We start from the raw sequence: 19499 nt of genomic DNA, 5'->3' as shown, positions 1-19499 counted from the left end.
AATAAGTACGAGGACTCTAGATAAGGATAGTCACCGTCTATTTTTTTAAAACTACAAGAAAAGATTTGGAGTGTTTTCACCACAAAAAAACATTAATTTTTAAAGGAGATGCAAGCTTACCCTTATTTGAACTGTTCTATATGTGTGTGTGGGTGGGGGTGTGTGTGGGGGGGTGTAAGTAGCTGAACAATATTTTAAATATCCTTTACAGAGCTGATAAATGAATAAATGAAATAATGTATAATTAAATACATTTTTAAATTCTGTGTTCAATAAGCATGCCTATTCAATTTACCATGTACTATGGTGCTAGTACTAAATGCTTTAAATAATTATTATAATTGCAGAAAAGTCATGATTTTCTTTCATGTATATGTATTACCACCCTTGTATGATGAAACTCAATCTTGAGGAAATTCATATAACAGTACTATTATCTAATTATCTGGGACATCATGACTGTTACTACACAAATATATCAGCTTCTGTAAAATTTACTTATTTCAGTAAATATTGTGAAATAACAAGCATTCATTTGTCAGTAAATAAGATAATAACTTTTGCCTAGATCTTACTTGAAATTAAGATTGCCAACAATAATGGAAGAACCTAGCACAGTAGTTTGAGGTTTACAGTGAGACTGCCATAGGAATGAAAGTAGTACCATGTTTCATTATTTGGTGAAACAGTAGGAAAGCTTGTTTTCAAATGTCCTGTTTATGAAACATTGTTGAGAATTTAGAGAGATTGTGAACTCTCTAAAATATGTAAATGTCTTTTATGCTAAATAGTAACATGACCAGAATAAAGAAATTCTATCGTGGCTGACATTAAGCAAAGTGTGCATCATAACTCATTGAATGTGGATGGGGACCGAGATCAGATTTTAAAACAAAACAAAACAAAAAAATAACAAAAGTACCCTTTTCCGAGTCTTCTCCTTCAAGAAAGGCCGGATCACAGTGTACAGGGCATGGATATACCAAGGTTGGTTGACAAAATGAATTCCTCCAAATCTTGCAGGGAAGCTGTCCTAGAGCAAGAGAGGTAGAGAAGTTAGAACAGGTTTTTCCACACTGGAGTGGCTCAGGAAATATTGCATGTTAGTTAATAGTGTTAATCCACACACTAAAGAAAAAGGACCAAGTTTTGCCACAGTGAGAATCTCCAAAGAAACTAAAACAATATGTAGTAAAGAGAATTCTTCCCAAGAATGGGTGGCTGAAAGGAACTTCGTCATCTTTTATCCTGTGTATTTTAAGCCTCCTAACTTCTAATAGTTATCCCCATCACAGAAGCACAAAAAAAAAAAAGACAGATTAGAAAGAAGTGTCAAATACCAGATTCAGGTAAGAATAATTGCTTTATTTAAATTAATTTTATTGATAATAAAATGCATTTAAATTCTAATATTTTATCGACTTTAGGTTCAGTCATTAGTAACAGGAATGATACCATATATGAACATGCTTAAGCAAAATGAAAACCCAGCATTTTGGCACAGGAAACCTCAGAAAACATTCAGTAGTTTAAATGAGCATCAAAAGTGCTCTGAGCTCACTCCAGTGGAGTAAGGTGGGACTCCGTTAAAGCCTACTTCCTCTTCACCAAAACTTACCTGGATACGTCTGAGACCAGAATGATGAACAGAATCTTCTCTGCCTAGCTGTGACTAAGGGGGCGTGCCTGTGGCTCAGTTGCTAGCATAAAGTGATACCTAAGCCAGATGACTCACAACCTTGACACCTGGTTGAATATGCAGAAGACTCTCCTCCAAAGGATTGACTCTTCTCTCTTCTACTACGTCAAAACTCCACAAGCATCAGCTCCATTGGTCCTCATAAACAAACGAACAAAAGTAACAACATAAACTCCCCTAATCTTGTCTTTCAAGTAGCATTATTTTGTTGTGTTCCACAGAGCATGAATGTAAAATCCAATGTTTTTTGTTTTTGTTTGTTTGTTTTTGTTTTATTTAAGTGCTCTCTTCAGTAAGACTTTCTGATCCAAAACATGGGCCAGTGTAGGAAAATAAGCTGTTTTTAATTGGGGATACTTTATAAGTATGTCAGCTTGTGTGTGTGTGTGTGTGTGTGTGTGTGTGTGTGTGTGTGTGTGTGTGCATGTGTGTCACATAGCGTCATTTCTGAGGTTCACTACATTTGAGCTACACATGTTTAGTATCACTGTAGTCCAGTGTCACCAATGATTACTATGACTAAGTTATGGTATATATGGTAACTGACTTATCTTCTCTCATTCATGCATGTCCTTTTTCACATGATCTGTGTGTTTGCCATGGCCCATACTGCAGCCCTCAAAACATCCTTCACACACACATTCAAGGATATAGTAATGCATTTTTCTCAGCATTGATGCTGCTTCCCAGAGCAAATGCTCCTCAAGTTTACAAAACCAGCACAAGTGACTGAATCAATTTATACCCCTCCTTCCCCAAGCATTACATTCCAATTGCAGTTATTTTGCATAGCTGGTATATTACCACCTTCCAATTTTAGGAATCTGGTAGAAATAAAATGGATTCTCACACTAACTTTATTTGCTAGATTCTTGGTCTCTGTGCATATTGGTTATTTTCATCATTAATAATAAAAGCTCTGAGCACAACATTATATTTTTGAGTTCTTGAGAGTGTGAATTGTGTGCTCTCACTACTGATTTTTCTTATAGCATCCCATTTATGGTGAACTCAAGTTAGAATAACATTAATTATCAAGCATCTAGAAGGAGATGGCTTGGAGATGCCTTTCTCTAAACAACATCTGCTTCAGTTTTTACCAGGTATGAGACGCTAGCCCCTTCATATGGCTTCAAGTTAATTTACCCTGCTGAGGTTTCTCTGACTCCAACATATATTCAAATTTCAGACACTCTTCAAATTATCATGGCCCTGGGCAACTGAGAAGGCTACTAACATCATCATCACTAATATTGACATGTTTACTTTTCAACAGGATATAGAAATGGCAAAGCAATATCATTGGTTCTTTCCTGGCCAGCTGAAGCATTATTACAGGACACAGCACCCAGATGAGTGCCTGGTTCTACATCCAGTCACCCCCTTGCCTTCAGCATGTGCAAGAACACCCACACCTGAGTACCCATGATCCTCTACAACTATGGGTTCTTGCTTTGGCATTTTACTCCAGAAGTGCCTGGTTCTCAGCTATTCTCACAGTTTTCACTGTAGAGTTTTGCGTGTGTTTGTCTTCTGTTCCTACGAGCTCAACAATGCAACCAGAATTATTTATGCTGTAATAAATTCAACATTCTTCTCCTTTGTGGCAGAAAGATGTTTTAGAGACTGGAAACAGGCTTCACTGTCTGAATAGAACTATTTACTGTGTCTTTGAAATATATGGAGTTGACATCTACAACATAGATGAATGAGCATCCGTCATACGGAAATAACACCATGAGTCTCAAATCAGGATTATTAAATTTTGACAATTACAAGGGAGGCAATTGCCTTCTCTCCTGAAAAACATACAACACTTTCACGGACAGAGCTCTTTTAATACACAACTGAGTCATACCAAATTACAGTTAAGCCAAAGAGAAAGAACAGGAAGAGACTCCACTTTTCAAGCAAGTACATCTAGCTCGGAATTCTGACTTAAATAATGCAGAGAAGTCCAAGGCATGGTTATGGATTCCTTCTTCTCCTGCACTCTAATCTTACTCTAAGCATCCTCTGGGTTCTGCAGTGTTAACATCCCTGACCTCTAAGATGCTGTGAAGCATCATGTTCCTAATGCAGCACGAGGTCAAACTGATGTCTCCAAACCCCAAACTCAGGGTGTTGCTTCCATTCATGTCTTCTGCCTATGGCCACTGTCTGTGTTGTGGTTGTGGACTGTTGTCTCCCTCATGCCTAGCATGGTCTCCCCAACCCCCTTCTATGTTTCCTACTCTCACTAAGCCCTTGGGACTTGGCTCAGGCAACATCATTTCCACAATGCTCACTTTGGTTCCTTCTCTCATTTCCCACGAGAATGCTCGTTCATAAAAGCCTTCTCTCTGCTACCAGCAGCACCAAAATTCACCACTGCACTTGTTTCATATCCTCTACATGTCTTTATATGTGTGCATGTGCATGATTTTGTGCACGTGTATAGGTGTTCATGGATATTTGTGCATGTATAACTGGAAGCCCTAATCAAACTCAGGTGTTCTTCTGTAGTGGGTAGCCATCCCAGCTTTAATCTGGAAGTTCCAACCCCCATTGAGGCTTCGGCAACTGTCACGCCTACAAGGCAGGGCCAAGGAAGGAGCCTGGAGACCCGAGATAGGGATGGGTCAGCTCGCTCGGTTCCTGGACCCTGGATGGTGGAGGTTGACCGAGCAGAGCTCCAGAGAACACCGCTGGACTGCGATACACCTTCCCCAGACCCTGCGACCTACCTATCCCTTCATTTGTAAGTTATGCCACTAATAAACTTTCCTTTTAACTATGTGGAGTGGCCTTAACAATTCCACCAATATTCTGTCTTTTTTGATATCTAATGCTTTTGCTATCTCTCACTAGGACCTGAATCTTGCCAATTAGGCTAGTCTCATTGGTTGGTAAGCCCTAGGGATCCTCCTGACTCTGTCTCTCCAGAACTGGGATTATAAGCGTGTGTCATTACATCCAACTTTTTACGTGGACAGTGAGTCTGAAACTCAGTTCCTTGTGGTCATATAGCAAGCGCTGATAATCTTTTTGTTGTCTGTCTTTGATGCTGAACTGTGAGCTCTTTGAGTGCAGACCCTGGGAGTTCTAAACACTGTACATGGATCACACCCTACTCTAGAGTCAGGGCATGGAAAGTCGAGTGTAGGCCTTGTAGTGGGATTCTGAATGGATGATTTCTGCCAATGGGATGCACTTAAGCAAGTCTGAAGGACCAAAAGCAATAGTGGTGGCCTTCCTGCTGCAGTGACAAGCACTAAGCTAGCTTCCAGAGAGGGCACGGTAGCAATTGGGACCTACATCCCCCTTCCACTTTGTAGCTGACATTTAGAAGACAAGGGGTCTTCAGGGCAACAGCAATACATAAGATCACAGCAGATCGCTGGCCTCTGAATCACAACTGCAGAGGTGGACTCAAATCCAGAGCTTTGTAACAATCCTCCAGCAACTCCACTGCTTCAGCTTTTCCATTAAACTTTAAGCACTTACACCCTGTAAACAAATCTACTTTTTCTTAAACTACTCAGGAATATGTCTGCTTTGTACATGAAACTGAACCCAACTGCACCATATTTATGTTTATATTCTGTGCACATTGCAAATGCATCCCAGAACAGAGAGGGGCAAATTTCATTAAATGAAAAAGACTCTGATATTTACAGCTTAACCAAACTATTTAAACAGTTTGTCTTCTCTAAACCATGTTTCTTTCCTTTTCTGTCAGGACCAACATTTAATAGGAATGCTAATTTCAAATTTCTGTTACTTGTTGAGCATATCTTGTAGATACAGGGCTACCATACTCACTATCACATTCACTGGATAAGAGGGAAAAAATCCTGAAGCTATTTTATAATGTAATATAGAGGCAGTCCTTTGGGCCAGCATAGTACTACAGAATAGAAGGTAACAGCATACATGATGCCCATCATTGACTCTGCCTACATTACAGCTTCACCGCACAACCAAGAATATAAGAAATGCCCTACAATAAGGAAAATAATATCCAAGATAATCTGGATAAAGTAAATGCACATGAGTTCTACCTTCCAAGTGTTTCTGCTGCCTCCATTGTTCCCATTCATTCTTTTCCCCCCTTGAGCAGAGCACTTAAAGCTTGACACACAGACTATATTGCCTCAATGCTGTGGAGAACAGAGAACAGACCCACTGACATCAGCATTTCTCTAAGCCTATGGTCACATGACACTCAAGCAAATGTCCTTCTTTGGAAACTTTGGATTTAGAAGTAACTCCAGCATACAGTGTGACTTCCCTCCATAGTGGATACAAACAATTGCAGGATAAGGACGGATCACAAGCCAAGCCTCTAGACATCGTGAATGAGAACATATATCTAAAACACATGAATATCAGTGAATTGCTAATATAAATTGCTCATGTTTTTCTCACAAAAAATGGGTTCCTCAGATAGAGATTTTGAACTATTAGCATGTTATTAAAATTTGAAAATTAATTTTCTAAAATATAAAAACTGTGATAACAGTATTAACTGATAATATTGCCAAATGGGAAGCAATAACATAATTTCTGATGTAGTCAGGGTATTGTTTTTAAGCAATAAATGAAAGGAAAATGAACCACCTTGTAAAAATAAAACTCATAATTCTGGAACCATTTCATGAGTGTGACTATATAGGGTTCCTAAACCAAATACAGAGTTTTAAAAGGTGTCTTCACTAGGCAGAAATCATATTTGTAATTTACTCATTGATAATTAAGTAGGCCAAGCTTCTTTTATTCATTTATTTCTCCTCTTCTGCCTTCCTTGCATATTTTTAAAACAATTTAAACTACTTCAAACACCAGTGCACCACATATAATTATAAATTGTAGCAATCAGCCCCCAGGGATTACACTTTTCCTACTATAAATCTACTTCATTTTCTATAGATGTGAGGATTGAACCTATAGAATCATACTGGCTAAGCAAGCATTCTACCACTGGCCTTCTTTCCTAGGACCTTGTTTTTTCTAACATTTTTTTTTAATTAAAATATTATTACATTTCCCCCTTCCTTTCTTCCCTATAACACCTTTCACATACCTCCCCATCTTGCTGTCTCTCTGATTCATTATGTTTTTCTCTAATTTTGAGACAAAGTCTGACTAAATTGCCTAAGCCGGCCTTGAATTTATACTGTAATCTAGGCGGGCCTTGAACTCAGAATCTTGCATCAACCTGCCTCATAGCTGGGATTACAGTATGTCTGGATCTCAAATCTGCTCTTAAAATGTTACTAGGATACAAAGCATTGCATCATCCCTTTATGGCACTTTTGTTATAAATGTGAAACATGTTTTTAAACAAATGTTAACTATTGAAAAATACTACTTATGTTGTTACCAATAAAAAACAAAATTCCAATCTTATTCACTTAAGCTCTGTACAGATGACATGGATCTCTATCAAGAAGCTGTTAACTGTGGTATCAGTTATTCACAATATTTCATCGATTATACAGCACACACACACAATATTATTTTCTGTGCCATAGTGCAGGAAGTAAAAGTGATTGCTGTAGCAACTGGTACAACTAGTTTTGTCCCAACATCACTGTTCGTCTTCCTCCTTTGTGTTTATACCTACTACAATTGTGTTTTGACATGCTAACCACGTTGTTTCCCTTTATACATCTTTTGGGGATATCACTTCTGGATATTATGATGATATTTAAAAATATTACACCCATCCTTCATAGTTTTACTAAATATTTGCATTTCATCTTTGGAAAGATCAGGTTCCTAAAGGAAGTCAAGCTGGCACTTGTTCAAAATATTAGCTCACCTCCTACTGCTAACATCTGGAATGGAAAAGAAGTCGATTACAATTGTTCCTTACGTTCTCCATGCCATTGTTTCTGGATGGAGAGTTCAGACAAGTCATTCTTTCACTTCCACGGCAAAAACAGAGTTTTAGCAAAAAAAACATTCCAACCTCTATATATGTTCTGCCAAATTGAGAGGAGAACACCAAGAAACTATTTAATTTCTAGCTAATAAGAATATCTTTATGTGCCAGTCTTATAAGTAGTAATGACCATATTTAAATGGATGCAAATAATAGGTTGGAAAACAAAGCGTTTGATCCTCATAGAACACATATATGAGGATTTAGCTTAAGATTGTACTCTTGCTGCATGAGTCTTCATCTCTTCTCTTGTAACTGCTAACTGCTCCTTAATGTGTCATGCTACCCAAGCCGACAAACAATGAACATGACTTGATTCAAAGCATTGTAAAGAAGCAGCATTTCAACAAGAAGTAAATATATTGCTCTGATCTGTAGGGAAAATAATGAGTCACATATTCTATAACCATGCTATTTAATACTTGGTAGTTTATTTATCACAGAAAAGAGGAAATAATACCTGGTTAAAACAAAATGAAAAGTCAATTCCTCTTATAAGAATCAAGTTACCTCCTGCAAGTAGTCCTGCATTTCAAATTAAGCATATAGTGAGTCTTTCTATCTGATACTAATCACTGAAACCAAATGTATGCAAACCACAAATTTATATTCTCATCATTCATCTAAACAAATGTGTCTTAATTTAAGTGTTTTAAGAAAGTAATATGGATTTTTCCCAATAGATCATTAAAAATTAAGAAAAGAATGAGTTAAACCAGGTGGTACTGGCACACACCTTTAATCTCAACACTTGGGAGGCAGAAGCAGGCAGATCTCTGTGAGTTTGAGGCCAGGCTTGTCTACCAAGAGGGTTCCAGGACAGCCAGGCAACACAGACAAACCCTGTCTCAAAAAAAAAAAACAAAAGAAAAGAAACAAACAGAAAGAGTGACTCAATTTTTGTTCTTTATGTGACTTTCTAAGTATAATTATTTTCTGAGTTTTTAATTTTGGAAAAATCAGTGTATTTGGAAATTATTTTGCCTTACCAGCTGTTTAAATCTTAATATAAATATACCCAAATATGTAGATAACATTTGAGTTTCAAGTTTGAATCAGAAGACTGATTTTCAAAGTTTGCCCCTGTATAGTTTACCATGTATTTGTTTTAGAACGAAGTGTTAGATATTGTTTTATCTATCATAAATACAAATGTCAGTATGTATTTCTCATCAGAAAAGTTGTAGAATGTACTGTACTTATATATGTACTCATCAATTCTGACATTTTCTACTTAAAAACTTGTCATTTTGAGTATGTTGGTGTAGGCCTGCAATCCCAGCTCACAGATGGCTGAGGAAAGGGATTACCAGTAGTTAGATTCTACCCAGGGATACACAGTGAGACTTTGTCTCAAAAAAACAACAGTAGTAATAATGATAAGCTCTCATTCTCCCATTCTCTGTTCATTAGTACTTGAATAAAAAAGATTTCATGATACAATGACCCATAGAAAATTTTTCTTGCCTATTTTCACTGTTCTTTCTTGGAATTTAATTCCTATGTAGTATCAAAAATAGTCTAGTTTTTCTCCTCTTCAGTTCTGTCTGAGGCATGTTTTTTCTTAAATTTGTTAGAAATGATGCTCTAATCCAGTAGTGTTCACTGAAAGATGGGTTGCATAAACAGATATAAGAAAGAACAATGGAGGGACATATTTTCTCAGTGCACACTACTAGCAACCCTGTTATAACAGTGAATCCTCTGAAAGAATGATGTCCTTCAAAGTATCATGGGTGTGTACTATAAGGAGACCAAGTACCATGCAACATATGGAAGGTACAGGCATTTGGCCACACTGGTTTTGAGAACTCTATCAGCTTTTATTGCTTGGACAAGACAAACTCTTTAGTTGTCATTCTGGGGAATCAAGAGGAATATTCTCAAATCACTCAGCCCATGATCACACTCAGAGTTGCTCTAGTTCATGAAACTTATAGGCCCAAAGAAAAATATGGCATGAAATTTCTCTTATCCAGTATGTCACATCATTTCCACTTGACCATGTTAAAATGAGGGTTTTTTTTTTAATGTTCTTGTCATTACTGCATCTTAAAGTAGGCTATCATTTCCAATTTTTATTTTGTTTTTTAACTCGGAAAAATAGTGTTAGTAGAGTTGTTTTGTTTAAATTTACAATGAAAAACCCAATCTCACCTCTCACCTCTGAATTATCACTTGTAAACAGGAAAGATACATGTAATATTTATGGAAAAATACCCACATTGCTACTCACATTTTTCCTTTCTCTTGATGTGTATATATATGCGTGTGTATTTGAGCACACACACACACACACACATACACACACACACATTAACTATATATATATGTATATAATATGCAACATTCCTGGCTCATAAGTTCTAATAATAATCTACTATTTCCAAACATAGAGATAATGCAAAAAGCTTACTTGTAACATACTGACTTATTGTGTAACTGAACAGGTAGAAAGCCTCTTTTTCTGTGCAAAACAGGTGTGGTATTCTCTCAGCTGCTTCTCTGTCAGAGAAGGCTGATTATACGTTAAAGGGAATCACAACCACCAGCCCCACATGAAGCATAAACTCTCATTTGTTATGTGTCTGATACAATCTGATATTGAGGCATCCCAAAGAACATGACAGAAACTATGCTCACACATTTTCACAATCCACTAGGCATCAAGTTCAGTACAATCTAACAGCAGAAGAAAACTTATGGTAAAAATTACTCACCTTCTAACAAATGTCACACTGGCAGGTTGCTAAATCAGGCTCTTACCAAAGCTTTTAGCTCCCATCCACATACCAGCTGGCAGCAGGAATACCTTACTCTTACACTGACCTGCATATCAATAATGGATCAGATTTCTCACTTGACATTTTAGCTACTTTAAATAATGTTCACCCAGAACTGCCAAAAGGGGAGTCACAGAGCAGAATATCCTAGAAGAATTAAAACTGGTGAATTGCATTAAAATCAGACAAATGTCCATAAATGGATAGTCAGGATACTGTTGTCTTATCTATCACATGTGAAACTAGAGTCAGCATTGTTCTGAATAATCAAACTATGCTAAAGAGTTTTGGAAAACAGAAATTGCCATATCTGTTAATCACCATATGCATATGCATAAACATAAAGTAACTCTTGAAAGAAACTTAAGAGATCTATGACTCTTGTCTTCCCATGTTGTTTCTGGTCATCAATTGCAAGAAACTTATTAATTAAAGCAAAAGTTCTTGTCCAGGAATGTCTACTTGACTTTTACATTTGGTAAGTAGCAATATATTGGAATCAATTTTAATTTACTTCAACAGAAGAAGGAATAAATGAATAATGTATTTGTAAGGTGAGATATTAAAGAATCAGTTAATAGTATTTCAAACAATTCCTAATTGCAAACCGTAGCCAATAAATCACAAAATAACTTATCTTTCAAAAGAATAGAAAACACTTGAAAAAGACATCTAAGAAGTAACGTAGTTAACTTCATGATATAGAACAACAAATGATTTTTTCCTTTCCCTCTGTACATTTTGTGTGCTTCAAATGATCTGAAATGACCTTATACTGCATACATTTTACATGTATCTCTATATACCTTCATAAATAGGTATAATAGTAAATTGTTACATCATTATAAAATGTCAGTACAAAGACAATAATAATAATATTTAGTTTTTCAAGCATCAAAGAAGTCCAATAATAAATATTAGCTAAATCTCAATGCAGAGAAATGGAAGAGGAAATGGGAAATATGTATTCTTCTTACCATAGAGCAGCTTATGTTCTGGCAGGAAGAATAATGATATGGAAGAAGAAAAGATTATTGTTGCACGGTGTCGTGAAGTTTAAAGAGGAGGAAGGATAAATTGTCGAACAGAAGATTTAGAAATATGGGTAAAGAGCTCACAAAAGAGGCAGTGTCTAGGGGATGTCATTTAGAATGTGTAGAGAAATGTCCCTGGGAGAAAGAATAGAGAAACAAAAATGTAACGCCCAGGCTTTCTTAGAACACAGTTGCCAGGGCTGTCTGTTGGCAGCTGAAAGTGTGTTCACAAAGGTCTAGCCATGCAGCAAAGAAGGCGTCTGTGAGCCTCCATGACAGTGAGAATAGTCTGGCTTTGTATTTGTCTCAACACTGGGTATTATGAGACGAGAGTGGCAAGCAGAAATGGCACTGTAGGACCATTACCTTAGCAGGAGTGTGTAGCCTAGCCTAGAAACCCAATGTTTTAATGTTCATATTTCAGTGCAACAAATGTGAAGACCACTAATTTCAAGATATAAAAAGGAAAGAAACATGTAGTTTCAGTTCCACAATTTGTTCAGTGTCCAGGTCACAGGTGAGACACCCCATGGCCCTCTTAACTCCATTCCTGGTCACCATGGGCAACGAGGATGAGACTGAGTAAGGAGTAAGTTAGACTGAAGTGAGACCTGGAGCGAATAGAGATGAGGCTGAGCTGTCTCTAGAGCAAATTCATTAAAAAAAAAAACAAGCAAAAAGTGATTTTATGTTTTTGGGGGGTTTTGTTTTGTTTTGTTTTTTACCTGAGTAGTCTCTTGGAGGGAGATGCATAGAGATTTTTACTTGATTTAATTCCAAAGAGAAAAAGAATGTAGTGATATAAACAACAAAAGAGGTGAGATCAATATTAGCAGTACCATTTAGGTTGTTAAAACCTGAGTCTTATGTTATATCATTGACTAAATTCTAAAAGGAAAACAAGGCCTGTAGGTTAGAAACAGGAGAAGGCAGAGTGTATACACTTTCACAAATGACTGGAGGATGCAGTAGAGGCATAGGAGATTATACTGTTCATTTTAATCTTAGTTAATTGACACATCTCCAATTGTACTAGAAACTAAAATATGAAAAGGATAGATAGTATTTAAGGGACAGTGCTATATATTAAATTTCAAGTTGCAATAGATAATTTATATGAAGATGTTACCAAGAAGTGATAAATCAAAAAAAAAAAAAAGAAGGTATGGCATCAGTGAAAAAAAAAGAAGTGATAAATCTGTTAGATACTTGGAAAAGTAGAAAATGATTCGTGGCTGCACATAAAAACATTTTAAACACAATAAAATGCTTATGTCTGAACAATAATAATAATGAAATATTTTGAATAATTAGTACTAATTATCAAATAGCAATAAATAAGATTGGTGTTATTATTATTATTATTATTATTATTATTATTATTATTATTATGTGCTTTTCCCTAATTGAAGTTATTGGCCATTGTCATGAAACTGGTCAGAGTTCAGAACTGCAGAGAATAGATTACTGAAGGCAGAATCATGACGTTCAATAATTTGCAAGGAAGGACACTTTTAGCTCTACACCACTTTCCAGATCTGTGTGGTGTCCATATGGATTGTGAAGCAGGGGATTACAAAGATAGCTTGAGAGGATCTAAGACACATGTTTTTCAAAGAAGCTCACATGAACAACAGGATGTGGCTCAGGCGGAAGGCAGCTGCTCTACATGACTTAGTTACTGAGGAGTTCCCATTCCGTCTCCAAACATTTACTGCAAGGCTGGGGTTTATGAAGATGGTAGGTCATTTTGTCTACTATGAGAATCTCTATCATCTGTTAGCTTTCCAGCAACCAAGAAACAATGAGTGGGGGAGGAAACAATAGGGTTCACGTTGGGATCATTACCTCCTTTTAAGATTCAGACACACTGACTGTATCTCTAAATATGATTTTAAAATAACTTCAATGTTCCAAAGGTTTTACTGTGTTTTTATTGCATTTACTCTCAAATCTTGTGGATACTTAACAACTTTAGTTAAAATTCCCACTTTCCTATGGTGGGATATCTTGTTCAGCCTCGATGCAGCAGGGAGGGGCTTAGGCCTGCCTCAACTTGGTATACCAGAGTTCCGTTGACTCCCCAAGGGAGGCCTTACCCTCTCTGAGGAGAAATGGGTGTGAGGTGGGGAGGAGGTGGAGGGATGAGTAGGAAAAGGGGAGGAAGGGAAAACTGTGGTTGGTATATACAATGAAAATAATTTTAAAAAATTTAATTAAGCCACCAGAAAAATTGATTTGTCCCCAGCAGGATTTTCTGTCTTTTGCTTAAACTCCTGTGGTTTTACTGGCAAGCCATAACCACCCCAAAGCGTTCCTTGGTTCCCCCTCAAATAACTAACCTTTTCTTACAAATAAGGATTTACAGGAAAAAGTACTCAGCAAACTGTTGGACAATCGGGCACTGCATTAGTGTCAATATGTTAGTAATTAGCTTGTATGTCCACCATAGCATTGCAGTGAATTCAGGATCTCCAACCACTCTTAATTATCATGATGAGAATTGAAGGGTTGAATTAGGTATTTGGTCTACCAGTGATCATAAGCAAGACATACACTATCTCTATAGTTCTGTGCACAGACTTTTGTAACCTTTGCTTCCCAAATCTCAACCATGATATATATGAAATGTCAGCCAAAAAATTACTGCAGAATAAAATTCTCAGGAAAGTATACAATTTCTGGAGGAAAAAGTTAATAGTGGGGCTGTATGTGAGTGTGAGTGTGTGTGTGTGTGTGTGTGTGTGTGTGTGTGTGTGTGTGTGGTGTTTAAGAGATGTATAGATTGAAGTCCCTTGGAATTCTTGAGAAGACACTTTTATAACCCCTTGATACCTAATGGAGCACACACAAAAAAAAATCAGAAACAGAGTGAAGCTGATTAAATAATCTGTTTTCCATGACTTTGGAATCTGACATTAGGCAATACATGTCATTTAAATTTTGTAGAAGATTGTATTATCTGTATCTGTTTCCATTTTGTTTGAGCCTAAGTCCAGCTCTACTAGCTTCCAACTTTCAAGATCGAGGGGACTTCTTGTCTCTGCCTCAGAAGTAGCTAATACCACAGTTGTGTTCAGCAATGTGTGGCTAGCTAACAGGCATCACTTTTTAAAACCTATTCTCTATTCTTTTGGATAAAAAGTGTAACTTATCTGTGAGGCAACTTAGGCAGATTTCAGAAGTTTTGTTGAGAAAATATAGGGCCTTTTCACCCAACTCCTTCATCTTTAGTAATCCATCTTATCTCTCATCTACACAATTTATCATTGGCCTAAGTCTTACTGACATTACACTTTTTAACCTTCCACATTCCATTCCTTGAATGCTGGTATCATGTGTTTTCCTGTTCATGTGCCTACATTCATATATGTGTACCCAATAGAAAGGCTCATTTTAAAGTTTGCATGTTATTTAAGGTTGCCAGCATTATTAAAGCCATCAAAATGCCTTTATAGTAAAAGGATAACAAATGCTCCAAAAATGAAGCAGTATTTATCATCTTCATCTTTATCAAATATGCACAACCTTATGGTCAGGGAACATCACACACACACAGAAAAAAAAACATAAGAAAGGAATACAATACAAGAGTAAGGGGATGAGGAAGAATACTGTGAATTGCCAGCTCCTAGATATGACAGGGGCAGCACTCATGAACTTACAGCAGCCACGATTTGCTGAACAAGACATGCACAGAATCAAACCAGCCAAAATACCAGTATAGATGGGGAAGGGGTTTTCCAGGTCCTATGCCTTACTGAGGAGCTAATGACAGTTGATGGCTTCTGGGGGAAGGAAAACTGTAATATCAAGGGCTTGGCTGTTGGTGGGTACCCTATGTTGCAGTAGATGGTCCCATACCAGTGCACATATGGGCAGCAATGATTTACTTAGAGGGTTACCAAAAAAATAAAAGAATGATAGGAAGCTGGTAAGAGGATGCATTAGGAGGATGGGTAGAATGAGAGAAAAATAGGGGAGTGGAATGTAACCATATTTCTATTGTACACATGTAAAATTTTTTTAGGAACAAAGATAACCAAGTTAATGCATAGGCAGCTTTGAAGAGTTTTCTTGCATCTAACATTCTCTATAGTATATACATTTGACTACAAACAAAACAATAGCAAAAGTCGTGATTCTGTTGTTGATGATACAAACTAAAAATGTTTACTGATTGTATTTGCATGCCATGTTATTTACTTTCCTGTTGCTGTCAGAAGACATGTATAGAAGAGTTTATTTGGGGCTTATAGTTAGAGTCCGTGACCATCATGGAGGGAAGCATAGCATATGAGGAAGTCATGGCACTGGAGCAGTTTCTGGGAGCTGACACCTTGAACCATAAAGAGGAGGCAGAGAGAAAGAGAAACTGGGAATGATCTGATTCTTTAGAAACCTCAAAACCTGCCCCCGGTGACACACTACCAGAAAGGTAATACTTCCTAATCCTTCCCAAACAATTCCATCAACTGGAAATGATGTGTGTAAACATATGAGTCTATAGTGGCCATCCTCATTCAAACCACTATGTATGGTACTCTTTAAAGTAGAAAATAATCATTTTTTTCACTCACCAAGCATTTCCTGTGCATGATATATTGGCAAAGGGTTATCTCACTCTGTACTATTATTAAGTTTCAGTGTTTAAAACACATATTAATCTAATTATTGACCTGCTGGCTCTTTTATTTTTACTTTAAAATAGCTAGAGACCCACAAAATGTTTGCAAAAATCTAGGCTGTATATGTCCTATACAGCCATTCTACAAATTTAGCATTGAGCTATTTCATTAGAATAAACCACCAAATCCAAAAAAACTGACATTACTGCAATTCACAAGGCTTATCCAAATGCAACAGATTTTTAACCCTCGTGTGTGTGTGTGTGTGTGTGTGTATATACACTTTTATGTAAATTAATCATTTAATAAGTTGGATGTAACAAAATAATTCATGATACAGAGTACCCATTTAACATCCATACCAGTATTGTCTAAACAATCTAATTTCTTCAGAATTAAGTATTCTCTTTCATTTAATCCAGTCTCCGAGATATGGGGTAAAATCTCAGTGAGCTTTGAATTGCCCTTCTCCTATGCCAAAGATTCTGTCCATCATCTCGTGTTCTTCTGCCATCTGTGTGCCCACTTTGGTGAAATCTCTGTTCATCTGTTTTAACGATTTGCTTATGGTTTGGTTTTAAGACGTTTTTCAAGGTATCCAAGAAAAATAGGGTACATCACTTACATTTCTTTTGCTCACTGAGTAGTTTGTTTTTTCATCTTTTTAGCATAGTATTTTAAAAAGCATCCTTAAAATGTATCACTAGAGATGTCAAGGCAAGACCTCAAGGCAAAAATGTGGAGACAGCAATTACCTAGCTCATGATTATGCAGCTTTCTTATACAGCTCAGGACACCTGCCTAAGGATGATTCTGCCCACAGTGAGATGGATCTTCTGGTATCAGTTAGTAATCATGATAATCCCCTAAAGTCAATGCACAATTACCTACAATCCAATCTCACCTAGGCAATTCAAAAAATCAAGGTTTTCCTCTCAGGAGATTCTAAACTTTGTCAGGTTGACAGTTAATACTATCTAGAACACTAACTAAAGTATCTTTTTACATGCTATATTTGACCAGAAAGCTCTTTGGTAGGTTACAATGACACATAAAAGTTATTTAAAAGCAGGTGTTTCCTGAAATAAAAACAATAGAGTGAATACATTTGTCTTTCTCTACTACTCTTGAGACTTCATTAAAAGTGATGAGAAAATATGTTTCATGTCTATATGTGTATGGGTGGTATATGCACATGTCTATGTCCAACAAAAATGCACACACTTGTACATGCACACATCAAGACCAGAGGGCAGTCTCTTGTGTCTCCCTCTACTATTCTCCATGCTATTGTTTTAGACAAGACTATCACTGACCCAGGAGTTCAAGTTCAGCTACAGTAGTTGGTCAGGAAACCCATAGGATTCACTTGTCTCCTCTGTCTTACCCTCAGCCCAGCTTTTACATAAATGTTGATGATCCAAACACAAGTCTTCATGCTTACACAGGAAGAAATTAACCACTGACCATCTCCCAAGACCAAGGAATATTGTAAAGGAAATAAAAAGATAAAATCGATGCAGAACTGAAGAATAAAATCACTCACTCTGACGAGGTTTTAAAAAAGTAAAAGTAGATAAACCGCCAATAGATGCAGCAGAGACAACCTAAGCATAGAACACGAGAAGCAGAGGAGTAGCAGACATTTGAACAAGGATTGGTCGATTTAAAGCAAGAATTAAATGAAATTGAATCCAGAGTGAAAGCCATGCAACCAGAATAGAGAGAAGCCAGACAACTTAGAGAAAAAAAAGTGTAGTTTAGCTGAAAGAAGAATAAAACCCCAAAATAATTATTATAAAAGGTGACTATAAAATGGTGGTAATAGATCATAGATGTCTTAATCAGGATTTTTTTAAGCTAACAGATGGCAGGAAAATCTTAAAAGATTAAGGATTTTGGGGGGCTCACATTTTCAGAGGACTCAGCACATGTTTGCCATGTACTTAAACAGACCATCATGGTCATGTAAATTATAAGACAGCTCTTGACATTGTTTGGACATAAATCAGAGGAAAAAAATCAAAGAATGGCAAGGGATAATGAACCCCAAACTCCCATCCCCAGTCACTTCTGAATTCCACAGCTTCTCAAAACAGGTCTACTGTCTGTGACCAAAAATTCATGTTAGGAGTCTATGAGGGAGCATTGTGTATTCAATCCATAGCACTGCAGAAGGATCTCTAGTTACAAGCCCATGGATTGTTATTATTTTAGAGATCAAGTCTTACTTAACAGTATAATACTAAGTCAAGTGTGAAAGAAAGAACAATAAGGACAGAGCCTCCCTGTCGAGGCAGGCCAGTGTGCTTCTTCAAATATGCCCCAGGGGAAGACATTCCATGTATTATTAGCTACTTTAGTAGCAGAATTTGAAGTTTTACTCCTTTACCATCTTCTGGGGGAAAAATATGTAAAGGATCATCTGATATTTTTTCTTTAGCTCTATTGAAGATACAAACTGGTAACTAAAAAATGTACATATAGAGACAGGCAGAGGCAAGTGAATCTGAGAGGCCAGCCTGTTTTACATAGTGAGTTCCAGGTCATCCAGAGCTTCATAGTAAGATCCCCCTCTCTCCTCATATGTATATGAATATCTCATGTATATATATCATGAACCTTAAAAGGTCTTATTAATTAAAAAAAACAAAGCCAGATATTGGGGTGAAAGCTAAGAGATCAGAGGAATAGAACAAGCCAGTCATGAGTTCTTATCACTAGGAAATCCTCAGCCCAAGAGAGATACTTCCTGTATACTCACATCTATACACCTTTCTGTACCTTGCCATCTTACACCCTCTTTCTGCCCAGCTACATCACTTTCTTTTTCCACCCAGCTCTATCACTTCCTGTTTGAGCATACAGACCTCCAGACCTCTATGGTCAACTAGTGCTGGGATTAAAGGCATGTGCCACCGCCACCATGTCTAACTCTGTTCCCAGTGTGGCCTTGAACTCACAGAGATCTGGATGAATCTCTGCCTCCTGAATGCTAGGATTAAAGGCATGTGCTACAACTGCCTGACCTCTATGTTTAATATAGTGGCTGGCTTTTTCCTTTGATCCCCAGGCAAGCTTTATTTGTTAGAGCACAAATAAAATATCACCACACAAATATGGTATAATTTTGTGTTTTGATGTATTTATAATGTGAAACAATAATAAAGCTATTCATATATCTATCACCTCCCATAGAGGGGTGTGTGTGTGTGTGTGTGTGTGTGTGTGTGAGAGAGAGAGAGAGAGAGAGAGAGAGAGAGAGAGAGAGAGAGAGAGAGAGAGAGAGAGAGAGAAAAGCACTTAAGTCTGCTCTCCTAGGAAATTTCAAGCATACAAATGGCATCATCTACTCTAGTCATCATCCTGTATGACACATCCCTAGAGTAGACTCACCTTCTGTTAGTGAATGTTTTGTCTTTTAAC

General features: G+C 37.0%; 1 protein-coding gene across 1 annotated transcript in view; it reads right to left on the bottom strand.

Annotated features, from left to right (window-relative positions):
- Clvs2 (clavesin 2) overlaps positions 1-19499 on the bottom strand; it is a 78108-nt gene that overhangs the window by 19683 nt on the left and 38926 nt on the right. Inside the window, exon 4 of the mRNA XM_042262121.2 lies at positions 923-1033. Coding sequence (XP_042118055.1) covers positions 923-1033 — 111 coding nt within the window. The remainder of the gene's footprint in view (positions 1-922; positions 1034-19499) is intronic.

Source organism: Peromyscus maniculatus, chromosome 16 (genome assembly GCF_049852395.1).
Source record: "Peromyscus maniculatus bairdii isolate BWxNUB_F1_BW_parent chromosome 16, HU_Pman_BW_mat_3.1, whole genome shotgun sequence".
NCBI classification, from domain to species: Eukaryota; Metazoa; Chordata; class Mammalia; order Rodentia; family Cricetidae; genus Peromyscus; species Peromyscus maniculatus.
Note: the sequence above shows the minus strand (reverse complement) of the source record. Positions and strands in the feature narration are given on the sequence as shown.